Source organism: Cottoperca gobio, chromosome 16 (assembly GCF_900634415.1).
Source record: "Cottoperca gobio chromosome 16, fCotGob3.1, whole genome shotgun sequence".
Taxonomy (NCBI): domain Eukaryota; kingdom Metazoa; phylum Chordata; class Actinopteri; order Perciformes; family Bovichtidae; genus Cottoperca; species Cottoperca gobio.
Genome location: NC_041370.1, coordinates 11,000,741 through 11,021,042, shown reverse-complemented (window position 1 = coordinate 11,021,042; position 20,302 = coordinate 11,000,741). Strand labels below are relative to the sequence as shown.

Genomic DNA, 20,302 nt, shown 5'->3' with positions numbered 1-20,302 from the left:
TTTAATTATTCAAATGCAGTACTTTAATGGCTAGTTACCTAGAACTCTGAATAATGATCTGTATTAGCACGTAAATCTTGCAAAAGATATTTTTGAGAATGAGATACAAGTGAATTTGCAGATTATCAGTAAAATATTATTTGTATTATTGGTGACTAGCCATGTACCTCAACACTGAACTCATGATTCTACCTTTAGCTCTTCCCAGCAGTGATTTGCACAGACATGCGGCAGATGTTTTATTGGATTTCTTTGCATTTTTATCCTTCATTTTGAATAAACTGCACTCAAACAGTGAGAACCTGATAGCGACATTTGAGTTTCTTTTGACAATGACCAGGTGTGGTGATAAAGCTTGTACAAAGTCAATGAATTCAAAATAATTCCCGAAGAACATCAGGTATGTATATTGAACATTTGAGACGTCACAGTCATCTTCCAGTCTCTTGTTAAAATGAAAAAACACTCTCGTAGTTTTACGCTGGTACGATTTTGGCTTTTCAGTGTGTTTGTTTCTATGTCACACACGTATTCACAGATTAATCTTTCATCTCTAATGAAAGAACTTCAGGCACAGTGCACTCGATCCCAGTATGATTTGACAATGACACATTATTAACATAACTGTGGGTGCAATCTGCTGGCTGTGAAATGGATCAAAAAACGTGATTTGAACACTGATGAGACAAAACATTATTTCTTTTCAGTTGTGCCCGCAGGATTATAAAACATAAAATCATAGAATATTAAATTATAAATACTAATAAAAAGAATTTCATATAAATCTTGTCATTCAGAAATGGGTCAAGCAGTTCATCATTTCCTTCACTTCTATTTCTACTTGTTTTTAGTTTGGCTGCGTGAGCCTATCACCTTGTACAGGTAAAGTCTAGCAGTAGTTGTGTTTGGTTTGGAGAGAAATGACTGGAAATCTATCCGGTGTTACTGGTCTGCAGTGACCCGAGTATCCTCTCCTGGTTGTGTTGGCAGGAAAAAGGCTTTTCCAAACTCATAAGTGCTGATCATGATGGCGCAGGCCGGAGCCACTTTGATCACTCTTGGAATGAAACCTGGCAGAAAAACAACATAAGGAGGAGTGATTACATGCCATGTAGTTAGGTGTAGCTATAATCATTCACCGAAAAGTACAGAAGGATCTACCTGTAAACAGTCCAGCGAAGCCGTACTGCGCCACAATCTTGCTCATCACGCTGAAGGTGGAGACCTGACGGGACACTGATGAGAAAAAGACGATAGTCAACATCACATGAACCATTAACTCCATTCAAAAATGGACCACACAAGGAAGTTGTTCCAGTAATGTAGAATCTATTCTGTCTGCTCCCACAGTCAGATGTAGCTCTTCATCAACACCACCCGTCAGGTTTCAAATGTGTTCATTTGAACTGATTATATACACACACGCACACGCACACACACACACACACACACACCATTTGATTTGATTTGGACGATGCAACTTAACATAGTTCCAATACAAAGCATGAAACTGTCGTGCTGCATAGACTTGCTACGATACTTTATATATTTAGCTAATTTTCAAATCTTGTTGGGCTTTTACATCTGACAAAGTTTCATCTGCTTCTAACTGTGGACCTTTGACTACTGAAGCCTGCATGCACTCTGGCACAAGGACTCGTGTATTCTATCATTTCTAAATGTACATTTATATCTATCGATAGACTGAGACTTTTTATTCATTGACAGACAGACCGACTGTATATATGTTCACTCACTCACTCATTCAGAGATCCAGTGCAGATATGTAGGGCCAGCTACTGTTTTACTTTATCTTAACTTATATATTATATTTATATTATTATTAACTTTGTTTGGTTCTGTACTCTTACCTGTACCTCTCCTGTGTTTCATTGTAATTGCTGTTTCTGCTTTGACACCTGAATTTCCCTCTGAGGATTAATAAAGGTTTATTTTACGTTATGTTATGTTATCTTGTATATTGTTTACTGAAAGAGAAGATTGTTTTAGATTAAAAAGAATCCAAGACAAAGTGTGGCTGCACAATCTTTACATGTACGCCCTGACAAATGCAGACGCAGCACCTAGAGTAAAACATACCCGTTTGGGAATCCGCTGATGTAAAATAATTCCAATCTTAAGAAGCATTTACTACTTAATATAACAATAAAGAATAATGCCATAATTACAATTCTTTGCTTGTAGCTCTCCCAGCTCCACCTGCCTTCTCGTTTTGACAACATCGAAAGGTAATGTTACAATAGAAGCAAACTGAAAGAAATGGAAATATGTATTAATTACTAGATTACGGTTTGATTATGAATTGTGATATTTAGTCGAGTTCTGTTTCTACAGGTTGAAAAGAGGAGACAAGGGGCAGATGCACTTACAGAGCCCGACACCGCTCCAGATACGAAGGTAATGGTAAACGTGGGTTCTCTGGTGTTATACAGCTCACACAGCCAGCTCTTGCACTTCTCGTAGTTGTACCAGTACATGGCCGAGAAGGGCACGTCCCTGAAGAGCGTGGGCCCCAAACCTCGCCACAGAGACAGCCAGCCCTCTGTCCGCACTGCGGAGCGGATGCAGTCAGTCAGCTCCCTGTATGATTGTTTCTGAGACTGCAGCTTCGTACGGATCAGCTCCAGAGGGCTGATCACTGTCACTGAACCCACTGACGCACACACGGAAAACAGAGAGGAAAGGTTAAACACATCTTCTATCGCTGCAGAACAGAAAATACAATCATACTATTCAACACACCAGGTTACAATGAAATCAAGACCATTTTTTCCATTATGGTGGAGCATTTCAATTGAAAAGAGTATTGTATATCTTTATGAGTTATTCTCAAGCAAAACGTATTAATCCTCATAAACTGCCCTTTTTAAAAAAATATTTTTAATAACTAAATTTAATTTAAAAAATAAAACAGAGCTGAACCAAGTCAGGGTCACAATGTGCCATTTATTAAATGAAATCTAGTGTAGGACAAAATGACAGATACTCAGGGCTGTAGGACAGAAAGTACGAGTGGTTGCCCTTGAAAATCAATCTGGAAATGAAACCATCAGCATTATTAAAATACTGCAATAAGTCAACCATGCTGAAAGGGACTCTAAAGACTCACAATATGCCTTTTCACCTGGTACGTTTTTGTTAAATAGATTTGTTCCATTCTGTGAACAATAACTGAATGCGATTGGTAATTGATGTTAAAGCTGCAACAGAGCTGGGATCGGTCCTGTTCTCTGGATGTGACAGCAGGCAGCTCACCTCTAGCGATGGCTCCTGCCAGAAGAGGAGCCTCCTGAGAGTAGTCTCCCATCCTGACCCTCAGCGCTGCACACAGCTGGTCGTAGCATGTGAAGTAGATCACTGTAGCAGGGACTGCCATCACGCTGGAGAAAACACATACGCCAAATATCCACGTATAATTATGCTTCCATCAAGAATATTCCAAGCAGAGAAATCGTCAGCCACAAAAACAACACCAATAAATAAATTAACAAATGATTTATTAAAAGAAAAATCCATTAAGATAATACCTAACATAAATCAATCTTCTCGAGAAAGCCGTAGGTGGTTTACCACTAATTGGTACAACTGGTACAATAACTTGGCTCTAAGGGAGAGCCGGCAGGATGAAGTGCAACATGGGAATAAAAGACTTCACACTCACAGGGTTGGAGGTAGACCGCTCCATAATGCTTTTGTTCCTTCATGGCGAACTATCTTGACGAAGGCATCCTGCAGAGATGCAGAGTGAAGAGTCAGTGTAGGAAGACAAACAAGCTAGTGCACTTGTCTTACTAACGCTTAACCTTTATATTTTATTTTTAGTAAAGAGTGAATGATGACATGCATTTACTATCTGAAATGGTTACCAGTGTGCCGTTGAAGTGACCGGGGGCTTTGTACCAGGCCTTGGAGTTGCCGTTGTCACACACACATATGTGATCCATAAGTCCATTGCAGTAGACAAAGCATTTCCCTGAAAGATATTGAAAAAAAACAACATATGTGGTCATTTAACATGTACTATATTAAATATATTACAAGGCCAACACAGTTCATATTCATTATACCTTTGGGGAAAGGATTTTTCTGCGCTTGCAGTCTGATCTTCACGACATCCAAAGGTGTTACTGAAAAAAGAAACATTTAATATGAGCTTCTCTGTATGAAATGACATACACTGTACAAATCGTGCCAAAGGTGATGTCTTTCTATGCAGATTGTAGATCTAATGTACTTATATAATACACCAATGCTTGTAAATGTTTTTAGACTGATTTTTTAATAATGTAGAAAACATTGAATGCCAGGATTGAAAGGAATGATGTGAGAAATTATAAACAGTAATGTTGCCAAAGGTGGAATGTAACTATGTACATTTACTCAAGTATTGTACTTAAGTACAATTTTGAGGTACTTGTAATTTGCTTAAGTATTTCCACTTTCAGCTACTTTATTCCTCTTCTCCATTACAATTCGGGGGGGGGGGAATATTTTACTTTTTACTCCACTACATTTATCTAACAGCTGTAGTTGCAGGTTATTTTTCAGGTCAAGATTAAACATGAGATCCGTTTAAAAAAAGAAAGAAAGTACATTCTTATAAATTACACTATATAACAGTAAATTAAGTAGTTACAATTAGCCATTCATTGACAACATTAAAATGAGCTTCTTACATGAATGCATCAATAATATTAAAATAATATAGAACATATATAACACTCTTAGCGAGTTCATTTTGAGTACTTTTACTTTTGATACCTAAAGTACATTCTGATGCTCATACTTCTGTACTTTTACTTAAGTAATATTTTTAATACAGGACTTTTACTTGTAATAGATTATTATTATACTGTGGTAGTACTACTTTTCCTTGAGTAAAATATCTAAGTACTTTTACCACTAGGCTAAATGTCACATTACATGAGCTAAAACAAGCCTAGTTCTTTAAAATAAATACACATGACAAGATGATTAGCATCTTGTATCTCACCAAACAGAGATGTGAGGATGGCTCCAGAGCAGGACGCCACCATCTGCTGGAGTGGAGTAATGCCATTACTGGCTGCAGGACTTTGACCACTCATACTGTCTTCTTAAAAAACAAAAACATACAGATTGACATCAGACATATTTTAATTAAGTACGTTAATGTATACAATTACTTACTTGCAGAAAGAGCTAATGATCGGCTACAGAAACGTTAGCGATAGTTATTACAATAAAGTTCTACGTGATGTAACATTGCATGAAAATAACTCTAAATAACCAGAGTTAGCTAAACACTGTAGCTAACTTCCTAATGTTACCTGCTAAAGTGCCTCAGCATCAACGAAGTCTTCCATGTACAAACACATTACTCTCAGGTTTTTATATACTCTAAAAGGAAGGCATAGCTTAAGCACGTGTGTTCAGGGGTTGTAACCTTAGCTAACTGGTTAGTTTACACTGACAGCAAACATAATATATGATGACATTTACTACGCAATATACATTTCAGCAGAGCACATTCTTGGACTTTTCATAATTTAACATTACAATAAATACAATAAAAGATACAAAAATAATTACACATGTAGTGTATACACTGTTTTTTTTTATAAATTACAACATTTCTTGATATACATTTTGAATGTATTTATTGTTTTTACAATAATGTGGAAACATCACATCCAAACACAAAGGCAGCGTTTACTTATTTCCCGTGTTGCCAGGGTTGAAGAGTTTCAGGAAAAATAACACAACTTCTCAATTTCTTGACGGTATAGAAAGGACAACAGCAATGATCATCAAAGACAGGCTGGCTATTGTTACGTATACAATCTGAACTTAATGTAATTATAAAGCTGCTGTAAACATCTTTAGTATAAGTTGGGAAAATTATGATTTTAACCGAGCCAGTGGTTACGTGACCGGAAAGTGTCAAACATGGCAACACATATTTCCTCTACCATTGTATTTAAAGCGGGAAAGAATCGTTTGTGAAGCATTGATCTTTAAAGTTTACTACAGCTGGATAAACAATTGTTAAACCTCCGCCACTGAATACTTTATCGTATCAAGCGCGGTAACACAGCTGTTATACCGTGTAGTAATGTTAGCTTACGAAATAATGTAACGTAAGTTAAGCAAAGCAGCTAACCGGCGAAGCTGTCTGCCTGCCGGGCAATCGTTAACGTCACACGGTAAGACCGCATTTAAAAAAATAACATTAGTCAGTTAGTTTAGCGTAACGGCGGAGCAGTAACGTTAAGCTAGCGTTACATTGCTCATATATATATAACTATTCAGACCCCCTTCCTGTCTTACTTTGTAACTTCTTTGTAAATAACACTTTCTTTGTTTACACACAGGGGACAAACAAGGACTTCCTGGGGAATGTTTATTCAAGCCAGGAGGACAATAACAACTTTTTCTTCTCTTCTCAATGAAAGAGAATAAGATGAAGCCGAAACGCACCCAGAGGCAGACAGGACCCAATTGGCAAGGTAATATTATTATTATTATTATTATTATTATTATTATTATTATTATTATTATTATTATTATTATTATTATTTCCCCCCACAATATGTTTATTTAAAATGTTAACACCATGAAATAAAGTCCTTAACATTCTTATTATATACTCTGGGAGAAGTATTCAGATCGTTTTACTTATTAAATAAAAGTACTCTTACCACGGTGTGGAAGTAGTAAAAGCCCTGCATTGGAAATCTTACTCAGCCTTAAGTAAAAGTACACAAGTATTAACATCTAAATACACCTGAAGTAACAACATTTTATATTACTGTGTTATAGATCCTTTTATTGGAACTGATGCTTTAACACCTAAGCAGCATTTTAAAGTGACAGTTGCTGGAGGTGGAGGACATTGTCACCACTTTATCTACGGTTGGATTGTTTAATCTGTAGCAGTATCATATTTTATAAACTGATCACATGTTTTGTGTGAGAAAATCTTAATCTGTAAAGTAACTTCTAACTATATTTCTCACTGAAATGTAGTAGAGAAGAAGTATAAAGTAGAATACAATTGACATATTGTAAGAAAAAGAAAAGTACCTCAAAATTGTACTTAAGTAAATGCACTTAGTTACTTTCCTCATAACTCTACTACGCATAACAAAACACAAAATAAAGAAAGAGAAAGGAAGAAAATAAGAATGCCGGTTTTAATAAATTGTAATCTATACATATGAATTGCAATAGATGATTATTACCATCACTGAGCAATGTAAGGGTTGTTTTTTGATTTTCAAGTTATAAATCTGCTCCACAAAACCTACAAAACAATGTCACTTTTATTCAAAGTATTTGAGTCCCAACTATCTTCACTTAAAGACCGTCTTGCCAAGTATTTACAGTTGCTTACTTTGAACTGCTGCTAAAGACAACACCCAGTTGATAATGATTTAAAAAACACAAAACAAACTTCTCATTGTATTTCTGAAGCTGTGCTATTTCTGTAATTTGACTGAATGAATGAATGACTCAATCACTCAGTTTTTTAAATGAATGGTTTCTTTTGTGATTGATCACTCAATTGAATAGTGACCACTTACTCCAGCACTTCGGCTGAGATTTACCAGCGGACTTGTCTATTTCCCTCTCTCATGCTGTGACTTTACTGATTTGCATTTTTAGGGAGAGGCCTCAGTACTGCTGGTGACAAGGCAACGCTGAGCCAAGCTAAGCCAACACGTGTGTCCTCTCTTGCTCAAATCAAACCTTTGGCTGGGAAAGTGTTTTACCTGGATCTGCCATCAAACAGATTAGCAGAGACATTGGAGAGTAACATCAAAGACCTGGGAGGGGTGAGACAGAAATCTTCCATATGTTATTTATTTTATTTCTCCTCCTGTCAGCTTGTCATATCCACGAGGTTACAGAGTCATTCACAACACATAATAGTATATTTTCTCCCTCAGCCCTGCTGACTTTATCAGGCTTATCTTCATTATGATACTATCCATGATGATTGTAAAAAGACACCTTTTCAATATATGTGGCAACACGATACCTGAGTTTTGGCTTCAATATTTGCAAATGTTAAATGTTGGATAGATATAGGAAGCCGTAAAATAACTTTGCCTTGATAAAGTATTTTGGCAAAACTCTCATTTAAAAAAGGAAAATATCTGTTAAGTAAACAAGATTACAAATCTGACTCGGGACATTCAATGCCAGATTTTGGCATTTGACCATTGTTGATACCCTGTGCGATGGTCGCATTTCGGTTAGTACCAAAAATGTGTTTAGTTTGGGAACCATCCCTGTAAGACACTGTTAACACACTCTGTGTGTTGTAGTTGTTACTCTGGAAGAAAACGGTATCAATGTCCTAAAACATTCCCACAACAACATGTCCTGTTTTTCTCTCGTTTGTCACTCAGAGTGTCGAGAAGTTCTTCAGTAAAGAAATTAGGTATCTGGTATCCAACAAGAGGGAGGCAAGATATGTGCATTGCCTCAGGCAGGAGTCTCCTGTGCCCAACCCGGACTCCGGCCCGAGTTCACCTCATCCTCGATCAAACCAGCACCAGCCTGGCAGCAACATCAAAAGCAAGTCTCAGGGTCAAACAGACACAGTGAGTTCACTTTTATTTTTTAGTGCAGATATGTTTTTAGGTCTATCTCACTATTCCCTTCTAGATCATTTTTACTGGTTGTGTCATAGATTTTTAATTATCTTTCTTTCTTTTTTGTCTTGCAGTTTGTTCCAAGTCGAGGGAAGTCGTTGGTGGAGAGAGTGGTGAAAGAGCAGGTTTGTTAAGTCAACACTCATGGCTTTAGTAAGAAACTTTTAACTACTTGTTTCTTTTTTGTGCTAATACACATTTGTTTGCTTCTAGGAGAGGGTGAAAATAAACAAGATCCTGTCAAATGCTCTGGAGTGGGGTGTGAAAATCGTCTACATAGATGGTATGTTGTTGTAAATAATGGATGACGTAATGTAACAAACTGATTTAACCACTACATTATTTGAATGTATAATATCAATGGCTTACTGTGGTTTTATGTATTTTATGGTACTTGCAGATATATTGGCATATATTAAGAAGAGAAAGAAAAGAGTCAGCAGCCAGTGTCCTGCTGTCAAAAGAAGTGTAAGTTAACACGCTCAAATTCTTAAATGAATCACATTTTGGGATAGTCATCTTAAAAGTATTTTATAGAGTATTTTTTAAATGCTTGTTCTGTCAATCTTTATAGGTCAAAGCTGAGTCCGCAGCAAAGCAAGGATTTCAGAAATGCAAAGGTAAATGTTATGTAGTTATTACCCAGTCTTTTATTTCTTTAGACAGAATTGTTGTCTATTGTTTTTGTTTCTTAAATGCTTAAACATGCTTAAATTTAAATGGACTATCTACCATGTTTGTTCCAGGGGGGCGGATCAGTAAACCGTTCGTCAAGGTTGAGGATTCAAGCAGGTAAGAGACGGTATATAAAAAGAAGCTCACATCCATCAGCTGTCTTTGAGTTGCTTACATCTGTGTTCTATAAAAAATAAATATATTTTCCTTTCCTCAGACACTACCGCCCCATCTGCCTCACTATGCCAAACATGCCAGAGGTCAACCTAAAGACTGTTGCTCCCTGTAGTCCCTTCTGTGTCGACGACAAGGGAACACCTGGGAACAAACAGCCGGGACACAGGTTTGCTGTTTCTTCTACGCTTTGCTTTGAGCTCATTTAAGGTGGACAGCACAGTTTGTCACGCTTTCACAAGAACTACATTTTTTTTTTAAACTTAAACATATTTGAACCATAATTCCCCGTAAAGGTTCAATGTGTAAGACATGGCAGAATCGTCAGACTTTCTGTTTCTGTGGGCACTCCTGGGTTAGACCATCAGCCCACTGGGATATTCGCCGACCGAATCCGAGCAGTTTTTTATTGATGTCTGTTTTCAACTGATTGTGCTGCCATGTTTTTAAGCTGTGTGCTGAAGCCAAACAAAACAAACTCTCAACACTGGAAAAACTTAACATAACCCATTTTCTACATATTTAAAAATAATATATTTTCATAAACTACTCCGCTGTGTTCACATACTTTTCTACACATTTATCTAAAGTTTTGTTTTGTTTGTGCACCCTGTGGGAACAGAGGTGCGAAAGCCTCAGGCAGTGAAGAGCGAGCAAACGGCCGAAAGAAGAACCGAGACAAGAAACAAGGTGGCTACTGCGAGTGCTGTATGATCAAATATGAGAACGTCACAGCGGTAAGTTATCACGTGTAAAAGCTAAGACTGTCAACGCAATACCCTGACAGTAATAATTTATAGTAATGCCACATAAGCATAACATGAACATCACAATGCATATGTGTATTACATCCTGCCGTTTAAACAATAAAATATGTGCAAATACTGCAGGGTTTAAAGTCGTTCCAATATGCAGAAAATGCCTTTTTATATGTCTTATTTTGGAAAACTATGGAGGAGGCATTCTTAAACTCTTATTTATTTGAGCTAACCACAATTTCCATTTTGGTCACATTTGAATTAAATGTATTGGAGTTAAAGAGTTGTGGCCTGGATTAAAGCAATGGTCACTCTGAACTAACGATAGGTGTTGCACTGTGATTCACTAGTGCTCACTACACAAGAAAACCTGTTAAAGTACAGATGTGTATAGATATTATTGTGGTGTCATTTGGCAATGTGTTATGATAATATTAAATGACCAGCTCAGCAGCTGGTAAACGGTGTGAAGTTTTAGTTTCTAACTGCTGATGCTAGTTAGTGATTCAGCCTTTAACACAGAGCAGAGGGACATGTAAGGGAAAATTGCTAATAAAAAAAACCTCCAGATGATATGTAGTCCTATACAACAATATTAAAATAACTATAGATTCCCCTCAAACCAAACCCGCCTGTTTGCTATCCTGGCTCCAAAATGGTGGAACGACCTCCCCATTGATGTCAGGACAGCAGACAGTCTTCACACCTTCCGCTTTGGACAAAAGCGTCCGCTAAATGAACTGTAATGTAATATATTGATACATGTTATACAGTCCTTTGTGTAGTAGATTCATTTTAATTAGACTGACAAACAGTAATTTGCTTGACTGATAACTATGTCCCTTTTTTTATTAATTTAAAGGAAAATGAGAAAAAAAAAAAACATAATTTCTTTCTATTTAGACTTGTTTTGTATTTGGTTGCTCATGCTATAGAGGAAATTATTGAGTGTAAAGAAGTCTCAGCCGGAATGATCAATTATTTAACTGATTGTTTTGTTTTTATTGTTTAGCATCTAAAGAGTGAACGTCACAAGGCTTTCTCCAAGAGTGACGAATACCTGGTGGTGGACAAACTGGTTTCAACCCTTCACTGCAACTTTATCCAGATCAAACTCAGGTTAAAAGGTAATTTGTTCACATTCCATTAAATCTTCCATCAATATAAATGTGTGTGTATATGAAATTTGTTTTTCTCTATCTATTCCACGATGCTCATGCCATATTTTCTTGGATTCCTTCTAGACCAAAGTGCAGTGTTTCCTCTGTTCTCACCGTTCCTGCACCCTGTGGGAAAACTCTGCAAGGACACAAGAGAGATCTCGATACCACAGAGATTATTAAAGAAGAGCAGCACTGGACTGTTGATGGGCACAAGGAATCTTATTCAGGACACGCAAAGATCAGCTCAGTTACTGAATCTGCTTCTCTGATTCACATGGAGGGGGAGAGGAGGAGCTATTACACTCACTCCGACAGATCCAAGCACAAATCTGTTGCACGTAAACGGCTGTGCAGACACAATTCTTTGACTTCTTGCACTCAAAAAGCAGAGCAAGCTCAAATTCCTCAGCCAAAGAAGGAAACAGCTCCCTCTAGAGGGGAATGTCTTCCTTCTATTCCCTCCAGAGTCGCTCAGGTCAACACAGTGGACCAAACATTAACTCCAGACACGACCAGTTCAACCTCTCACATCCATAATATGAACGTACAGAATGGAGCTTCCTCAAAATGCTTTAATGTTATAACTCATCAACAAGAGGAGTCGGATAACAAACAGGATTCCCCAGCGTATGAGGCTGTTCAGGACGGAAACATATTGTCCGACAAAATGGCTGAAAACAACCTCTCAGAAAGGGAAGAAGTGAGCGTTCCTTCACAAAGCTTCTCTCCGGTCCGGAAAATACAGAGGAGGGTGAAAGTTTATAAACGCAAAAGACGGAAAGTGAACACGCACGTTGAAAGTGTAAGGCCAAGTGACATTCCCGACAGCTCCATGGACGTTGAATTTCTGGGGTTTGAGGACTAAGAAGGGAGACATGATCTGAAGGGATAAACTGGACTATTATTGACTTACAATACTTGAACCAGACCACATTCTGTGCCATGGATACAAACCACTAGATCTTTCTTGTCTACAGAAACCTCAGTTTAAAGACGGCAGAAGGATCTTTATTTATTTTTTATATCTGATGAAAGTCAGCTGCTGACGTGCTGTAGCTTTTTGTCACAGCATTGTATAAGATGTACAACTTGAAAGAGGTAAATCCTATGATGACATTTATAATTCTCTTTACATTGGCTTTTAAAATGACATTTTGCACATTTCTTGTGCTGCATAAATAGGTTGAAAATACATTTATTTGGAATTTTAAATTCTAAACAACAAAGAACTGTGTAAATGGACTAGAAACTGAAGTAATTTATTTGAAACAAAAATATTCCCATGACTGTAAAATTTGTCTTAAATTAACAACATTTTGTGACATCTTGATAACGAATTACAGCCCTTTTTACGCAATAAACATCTTAGTTGATGTTAATATTTCTAAACCAACTCCTTTTATATATACAGTATGTGTGTATATATATATATATATATATATATATATATACAGTATATATATATATATACAGTATATATAAGTGAGGGGAAATAATATAATAATAGCTAATTGTTTCAACCTGGATTCAATTTATCAATCCACTTTGTGAAGAAAAAGATTGGTGCAAAGGAAATTCATTGTGCTCTGAAATATCCACTCTGCCCACATGGTCTTGAATTTTTTTTTTTAACAATTACTATTTAGCTCTAAACTTTAACACACAGTAATTCATAATTCATACATACTAGTTTTAGGTGGAGATATTTCTTATAGATGCCATTAACTGGAATAAAAGGCCACCTGAAGGTGTCACTGTTCTGCAGAAGAAGAAAGAAACCCAACACTTTAAAGTCTCATCACAAAGTCTTAAAGAGGTCTTATTTCAGATGGGGAACAGTCATTAGTGTGACATTTAATTTTAAACAATTTCACAAATGTTATACTTTTTATTGCCACTTTTACAGAAGAGTTTATTTTCATAGTTTACAATCTGTGTGTGCAGTTGTGTCCACTGAATACAGTTCAGGGAAATGTGGGAAAAGGCAGCTTTAGTCATAATATTTTCCACACTAATCTGAAAAAAGAGGTCTTGATTCTTCTCGGAGATGAGGAACTGATTGTATATGTATGTAAAATACATATAATGGTTGCATATGTGTTTTAATGTGAATGACTTGTAGGTTGGATGTGTGGTAATAGACATTATACATGACATTTTAGGATCGTTTCTAAGTGTACTTTTCATGACCTGCCTTCATGTGCATTAGCTCATCTGTTCTCCCTTTTCCCTGCATCTTTAGTGCATTAGCATAGTGCCCTTGTTCTCCCCCTACAGCTCTCTAAGTGATGCACTGGGTCAAATGGGAGTCTCTGTGCCACTGGCATTAAGAAAGACTTGAGCAGCGACGTTCTTAGGAACAAGTACAGCTGCAAATAAACTAACAAGGCAACCCTGAATGCAGATGTTATTGTCATTTATTTCCTCCTCGCATACAGATTATGACCTGCTGCTACGGCTTTTATGATCAAATTGCACAACCTGTTTCTGCCTCATACATACTATTGTTTACCGCACATTAAAGGTCCATCCATAAACTATACCTGCTTATCGTTTGCAGGGGATGAAATGTCTACACCTACAAACTCACATAGGCAAACATTCACACTAAAATGTTGCACCTTCAGTACCAATTTAGTCTTCAACCCCTACCATGTCTGTAAACTGGTGAGAGAAACAACATGCAGACACGACAACAACATGCAAAAATAACACATCAAGGCCTCAGTCGTGGTTGGACTGGTTTGTTGTTGTGCAAAATGTTCGTGACCCTGATCCGTAAATTAAACCCTCACCACTTTCTGTAAACACAAACACTAACTTTTAAAAGTTGTTCTTCTTTCCTTCAATAACAACCTTTTTAACAGATAAAAACAGCATCATTCAGACACTAAATGTATTATTTACATTTGAAATAATTTTGGCGCCAATAAATAATTAAATGATTAAAAAGCTTCCATTTAGTCAATTTCCCAACAGTGTTGAGTAGTCCTCTCAGCCAGCTGACTACCCAATCAACCTTTTGTGGCAGATGGTTGCAAACATTTAAACGGTAGTGTACATGTTGTGACTTCTTGAGAGGTCGAGAGCTTGCCTCTGGGAGCTCTGGAGGTGTGGGTGCAGGAAATGCCAAAACGTAGTTGTCAAACTTAAATCCGGTGTATTTAGTTCTTATACAGGTTAACTTATTTCTTACAAACAAAACAAGACAGGTATTCAAATCAAAAACCTCTAGTTGTATTCTCTTCACCTCTGGTGTTGTCTCTCTTCTCTCCACTGTCTCCTTCCCCCCTTTCAGCTGCTGTATTAGGGCAATCAGCTGATATGGTACAGCTGGGCAGCAACTTGTAATCCCTGCTGCATCCACCGGGAGGGAATGTATCTCCCATCTATGACCCTGCCTCTCATGACATCACAATGTCTTTATTTATTATTTAATAAGGTGTTTTGAACACATGGGAAACACATTTGGGAAAAGTGAGTGTTCCCTCAATGTAAGGTGGCCATTTTCAATCCATATAAACATTAATGTAACAATGTGCCAGACTCTTTCCCCAGAACCCCATCAGCTCTGTGAGTAAACAATCCTCATGTGTCTGGGAAAAATAATTAATAATAATTAACCACGTAAGATGTGATGTTTTGTTCTGGGTCAAGTCCTCGTCACCAGGTTTAAGAAACCCTAAAGTGATTTTGTTGATGCTGCGTTGTGGCAACATTTGAAAGGTTTTGTGTATTCATGAATGAGAAGCCTCCCTGTGTAGATGAGAAACACTCGTGTTTTTTATAAACATGTTCCATGGAAAATATAACATTCACAAAAACAATATACATAACATGCACGCACACACATAGGAATTCATTTATTTCCCTGTTGTTGTAACTTGGCACGCGATGGAGTGACTCATGATTACAATAACAGGCAGATTTGGGAGGAATGGCGCTCCTGCAGAAATGTAACATGGAGGAAGGTGGAGGAGGCGGGCGTTGATCAACACAGTTGGAGGTAGGCCGAGCCCGCAGCCTTTCTCCATCCTGTCTCCAGTGCTCGCTCATATTTATGCATTAGGCGTTTCTGCAGTGAGCCGCTGGATATTGATGTGTTTTAAGGAGGTGTCCCCAGTCCTCTCCTCCCCTCCCCTACACCCCTCCCCTCTCGCTGCCTCTCTCTTGCCCTCGCCTCCTCCGTACCGCTGCTGATTCGCGGGGTGTCGGTGCGCTCAGACGCGCTCGGCGTTCAGACTTGTAAGGAGCCCAATGGCACCCAACCAGAAGGACTGCGCTAACCAGACGACCAGCCCCAGCTTCAAGCTCCCCTAGCGAAGGCAGGACTCAGAGAGCCTGCTCCTGGAATACCGCATTGTTTTATAATTTCTAACAAGAGAGAGAAAGGTGATGGTGCTGATGATGCGCCCGCGATGGTGGATTTCCCTTTTGTGCGTCTGTGGATTGATGCACGTCGGTCACCAGAGCAGCCCTATTGCCCAAAATGGTAACTGATGTGATTTTAAATATTACATTTAATATTATCGCGCAAACAAAAACGTTAAATCACCATTAATAGGCCTTTGTTTTTTTTTGTATCATAGCTTCGTCTATTTCATGGTGTCCATCTAAAATATGCATGTTGCCTGTAGCTGTTTTGTGTTATCAAAGGAAATGAGGACCAATCGACATTTCGGATGGTGGTGTTAGTGATGAATGTGTCTCTGTATCACTTCTGTTTCCCGCACGGAGGGACAGGCGGGTAATGAAATCTGTGCTTTTCTCTCTTTGCAGGAGACGCCTTGTCGAGTTTAAAGGCTCTTCGTGATGAAGGCAGGTTTATCGGGAAGGAGGACACGGTGCCTCTCCGCCTGCTCTACAGCAGTCACAACCACAGCCAGATCACAGAGGATGAGCTCAGCACCAGGGTTAAAGCCAGCTCCGGCTCCACACAGGTACACAGTGTTTTGTTGTCAGGATGGAGAGAGGAGCGTCTGCATGGAGGCTGTGTGCGCTGCTGTTTCCTGCGTGTTTATGTTTTCCTCCTCCTCTGCCCTTGTCCTCAGAGGGGAAATGTAACAATTAGTTAATTACATGCAAAACAGCAGAAGCTTGAAACATTTAGGCAGAAACCAGCTGCTCTAATTAGACTATCTGCAGGTTCTATATGGGTCATCACTGTCTTTAAACAATATACAATATTCAGCTTAGTGATTGGTCCTCAGGCTACTCTGCACATTTAGGCTACTTTAGGTAATCTGCTAAAGACATCTGGCCAACCAGAATAATTCATAATTTAGTAATAACTTGTGTCTTGTGTATCCAGCTAGGCTGTTGTCCCATCAGCTGCCTCACCTATATCAGCTCATGTCCCATTAAGCAGCATCTTTCACTTAGACATAAATGAAAGTCACCTCAAGTTAACTGTAAGAGCTTGATTGATCGATCTGAGTGGACGATATTATCAGCAGATTGCAGGCTAATACAAATATATTGGTATCAGCGTATATGACGGCCAATAATTACCAAGATGTTGCAGTAGATAAAGACACAATATTTTATAGGTAAGAAACGGTGTTATAATTACATATTCTGTCCACCAGAGGGCCCTGACATTAAAGTTTATTTAAGTGTTAAATGTCCCGCTTTAAACATTCTTTAAAGTGTAACTTCACCCTGCAGGTCTGCGCCAACTCCACCCACTGCACACTTTTGAAACATGCAAAAGAAAGTGGTTAAGGGCCTGAAAGGGCGGTGTCGAGGCAGGTGTTGCACAGTGACATCCCCTGGCCTCTGATTTAAAGGGCGATAACATCATCTTTTTTTTTTTTTTCATGACGTAGATAAGTCTCAACTGTTCGACTCTTTGTCAGCATAGGCTTTGCACAATGAAGGTAATTTTAAACAGTAGATGGCGTTTTCTAAAAATTTGAGCATTGATGTGTTTCATCACTTCTTTAATAACCACATGTGTGGAATTCTTATCAAAAATGTTGTTTCTGGTAATGTGTTTATGTTAAAGTACTTGGCTGATATATCATAATCAGATTATGTTATTATTTTATAATTTGCCTCAAAAGTCCAGTTTTTCTTTGGCTGTACTAGCTCAATATCTGAATATTTACAGGGATAATCGCCAGGAAATATGTTTTAAAGAGAATAAATACTTAATTTAAATAAAGATATACATGTATACATACATTTACAATTATTTAACATTATTTTTGCACTACCAGTGTTTGGAACAAGCGAAACCCTGTAGGCTTGTGGGTAAAGTAGGCTATGCACTGGTTAAACTTTGTTTTGCCATAAATTTGGAAATGATCACCCATTAAATCCAACATGTAACAAAATTATGCAGAAAGCTGTTGGTGATTATCCAATGGGCACAACAATATTATTTGACCAGAGCCATTTGGCCTTGTCTGTAATAGCCGATACAGTGCAGTAATATTCCTAATCACTGTAGCTGTGTTCACTGACTCAGTTCAGTGAAGCAGCATGTCTGCTGTGTTCATTTCAAGAGACGAGTCAATTAGCATTGTGCAAGCCTGTCATGCGTTTTTAATTTGTGCGGCTTAGGTTTGTGTAGGCTAGCCTATTCAAGACTCAGAGAGTGGAGAGGGCTACAGATGGTAGCAGGCAGGGCGGTGTTAACCCTTTGTCTCTCTCACACCTCAGACAGAGCTGCAGCCCGATGGGTAAACAAGCTAACAGGAACCATCTGCCCTCAGATATCATTTGAATGTTTTCCCTTTGAAGCTGATACTAATCTCCATCACCGGTTTGTCGCGTTTGTTTTTCTATGAATTAGTTTAAAGCAAGGGGACTCATTTCTGCAGAGCAAAGGAACATATTTCTACACAGATTCTTAAGAGATTTGCTCAAATCGTGTCATATCGTGTCTATAATCTCATATTTTCACTAGCCAATTACCTTCTCTGGAGCCAGTTAAAATAGTTTACAGCTCAGGAGATGTGTTTATTTTACTCTGAAAAATGTATTGTGTCAACTTATGGTTATGAAAATAACGGGCAATCAGTAATGGTCTCAAAGTTTTTATTAAGCGATAAAATATACATTGCAAGTAAGGGATAGATCCAGGGGAGGGGGAGGAGGAGGAGGAGTCGAGTGCATCTTTGATTATATTTTTTATCTTCTGATTCTCTTATTCTCCAGAGGGTTGAATCTGGTTTGCGATCAGCTGGGATGTCACGTGCACGTTGCAAGTTTGATAGTTATTTGGCTGTTTTTAGATCAACAGCCTAAAAACAAATCTGTCAAATAGTTCTGAAAATGTATGACACACCGGAGTTTATTTATAGACTTCTGTTGCATTGCCTATTTTCAGTCTCAGACACAAACAGCATCACCACTGAATGAGCAGTGGGGAGTTCAGCAAAGTGCTCATGTTGTTTTGGTGAAAAAAACAAATCTTCAAGTGGAATCGGTGTGTGTTGGTTTGTATGTTTGCCTTCCTGCCTCTTTGTCTGTGTGCAGTGCATTGATAGCACTTACAGTCATACTTCGACAGTCGTGAGTGGAAAGTCAGGCCGTCTATAACTCAGAAATCAATGTAAGAAGAGTCAGTGGTGGCTTCAGAATATTGGCCCGGCTCAGTCAAGCTGGGATGTGCTTTCATTAAACACAATTACTGGTACCTCCTCCCATCATGAATCCAATCCTGCCAGATTAGATTTCATCGCAAGTGTGCCATGGAAAGGGATTGTCCTTTTGTGCACACACACACACACACACACACACACACACACACACACACACACACACACCCACTTACCCGCTCATTTATGCATTGACCACGCACAGACGCACGCCTTCAAAGAACAGTCTGTGGTCAATGGGGACTTCACGGGCCAAGGTCGTGCTCGGGTGAGCATAAGGACACCTCCACAATTGGAAACAAAAAAAACACACACACCCCTCCTCCCCTCGTTGTCATGCGGTGTCCGGTCTGTTAATGAAGGTAGCCCGTGGGCCGAGTCTGGGGGAGGGTGAGCTGTGTTTTAGCTCAGCTCTGGGACTCCCCTGGACCTGCACAGGAATGATTGTGCGGAGTTCTCATTGACCCGAAGGTTTGTAATGAAGCATGTGCCATATGTGCCCAGAAGACCCTCCTTCAGCCAAATCAATCACACACAGCAGTCAGAGAAGAAAATAAGCTGCATTATTTAATGTTAGTGTGTATGCACATCATCGCTGCCAGACAAAAAAATGGTTCAGTTTGGTATTCTTGTCTTTGTGAAACTGTTACAAACCCACTCTGGTGAACACAGAAATGAATGGTCATCGAGGTAAAATAATGCGTGTTTAATTAAGTGTGTATCTGTGTGTGAGAAGGTATTACATACAACATACGTCTGATTTGTGGCTCAAGTGTCGCGTGAGATTCTTTGCAGAAATTCAAAATCAGAAGAAGAAGACAGACGTTGATGGCTTAATGAAAACAGTCTTATTCTTACTGCTGATTGGTGCAGAAAAAGACAAAGCAGCCATCCATCAATGTAGATGAGAATTGATCATTGCATATGATAATGAGTTGATCAATAAATATGATAATGGCTGCCTTTAGTGATAGTAAGTAACATGTCTTCTCTGCTTTTTTAAGGTAAACCATGTGGCCCAAGCAAGCTTTCAAGTCGACGCTTTTGGCAGAAAATTCATCTTGGACGTGGAACTGAACCAGTGAGTAACAGTTATTGCATTATTACATTTGTCTGAATGAAGGTAGAATCATTTTCCCCCTCTACATGTTCCTGAAATGACTTAAACGTTCACTTGCTTGTTGTAGGAGTCATACGCCGTTCTCTTGGCCTGAGCAACACTTGCTCTTGTTTTGTGTAAATCCCCAAGCACATATTGTGCA

General features: G+C 38.5%; 3 protein-coding genes across 5 annotated transcripts in view; 2 read left to right on the top strand and 1 right to left on the bottom strand.

The window, feature by feature from the left end:
* Positions 1-373: 373 nt before the first annotated feature.
* Positions 374-14,814, bottom strand: slc25a40 (solute carrier family 25 member 40). Its single transcript, XM_029451363.1, is given in 11 exon segments — positions 374-986; positions 988-1,070; positions 1,162-1,236; positions 2,190-2,271; positions 2,391-2,674; positions 3,277-3,401; positions 3,683-3,750; positions 3,888-3,994; positions 4,089-4,148; positions 5,015-5,116; positions 14,684-14,814. Coding segments are annotated over 10 exon segments (1,032 nt in total). The 5' UTR covers positions 5,109-5,116; positions 14,684-14,814; the 3' UTR covers positions 374-932.
* Positions 6,014-12,592, top strand: dbf4 (DBF4-CDC7 kinase regulatory subunit). Of its 3 annotated transcripts, none has more exons than XM_029451362.1 (13): positions 6,014-6,206; positions 6,375-6,509; positions 7,669-7,838; positions 8,418-8,612; positions 8,738-8,788; positions 8,877-8,946; positions 9,064-9,131; positions 9,238-9,283; positions 9,410-9,455; positions 9,556-9,681; positions 10,135-10,249; positions 11,283-11,404; positions 11,515-12,592. In XM_029451362.1, exons 2-13 carry the CDS (start codon positions 6,449-6,451, stop codon positions 12,296-12,298), a joined length of 1,854 nt encoding a protein of 617 aa, XP_029307222.1. In that variant the 5' UTR covers positions 6,014-6,206; positions 6,375-6,448; the 3' UTR covers positions 12,299-12,592. The 3 variants fall into 3 exon arrangements, with proteins under 3 accessions (XP_029307222.1, XP_029307221.1, XP_029307220.1); XM_029451361.1 differs by having other exon boundaries at positions 11,283-11,397; positions 11,515-11,829; XM_029451360.1 differs by lacking the exon at positions 6,014-6,206 and having other exon boundaries at positions 6,238-6,509; positions 11,283-11,397; positions 11,515-11,829.
* An 810-nt stretch (positions 14,815-15,624) lies between the features above and the next one.
* Positions 15,625-20,302, top strand: part of adam22 (ADAM metallopeptidase domain 22) — a 59,744-nt gene continuing 55,066 nt past the window's right edge. The window contains 3 exon segments of the mRNA XM_029450642.1: positions 15,625-15,925; positions 16,213-16,373; positions 20,045-20,121. Coding sequence (XP_029306502.1) covers positions 15,829-15,925; positions 16,213-16,373; positions 20,045-20,121 — 335 coding nt within the window. The 5' untranslated portion in view covers positions 15,625-15,828.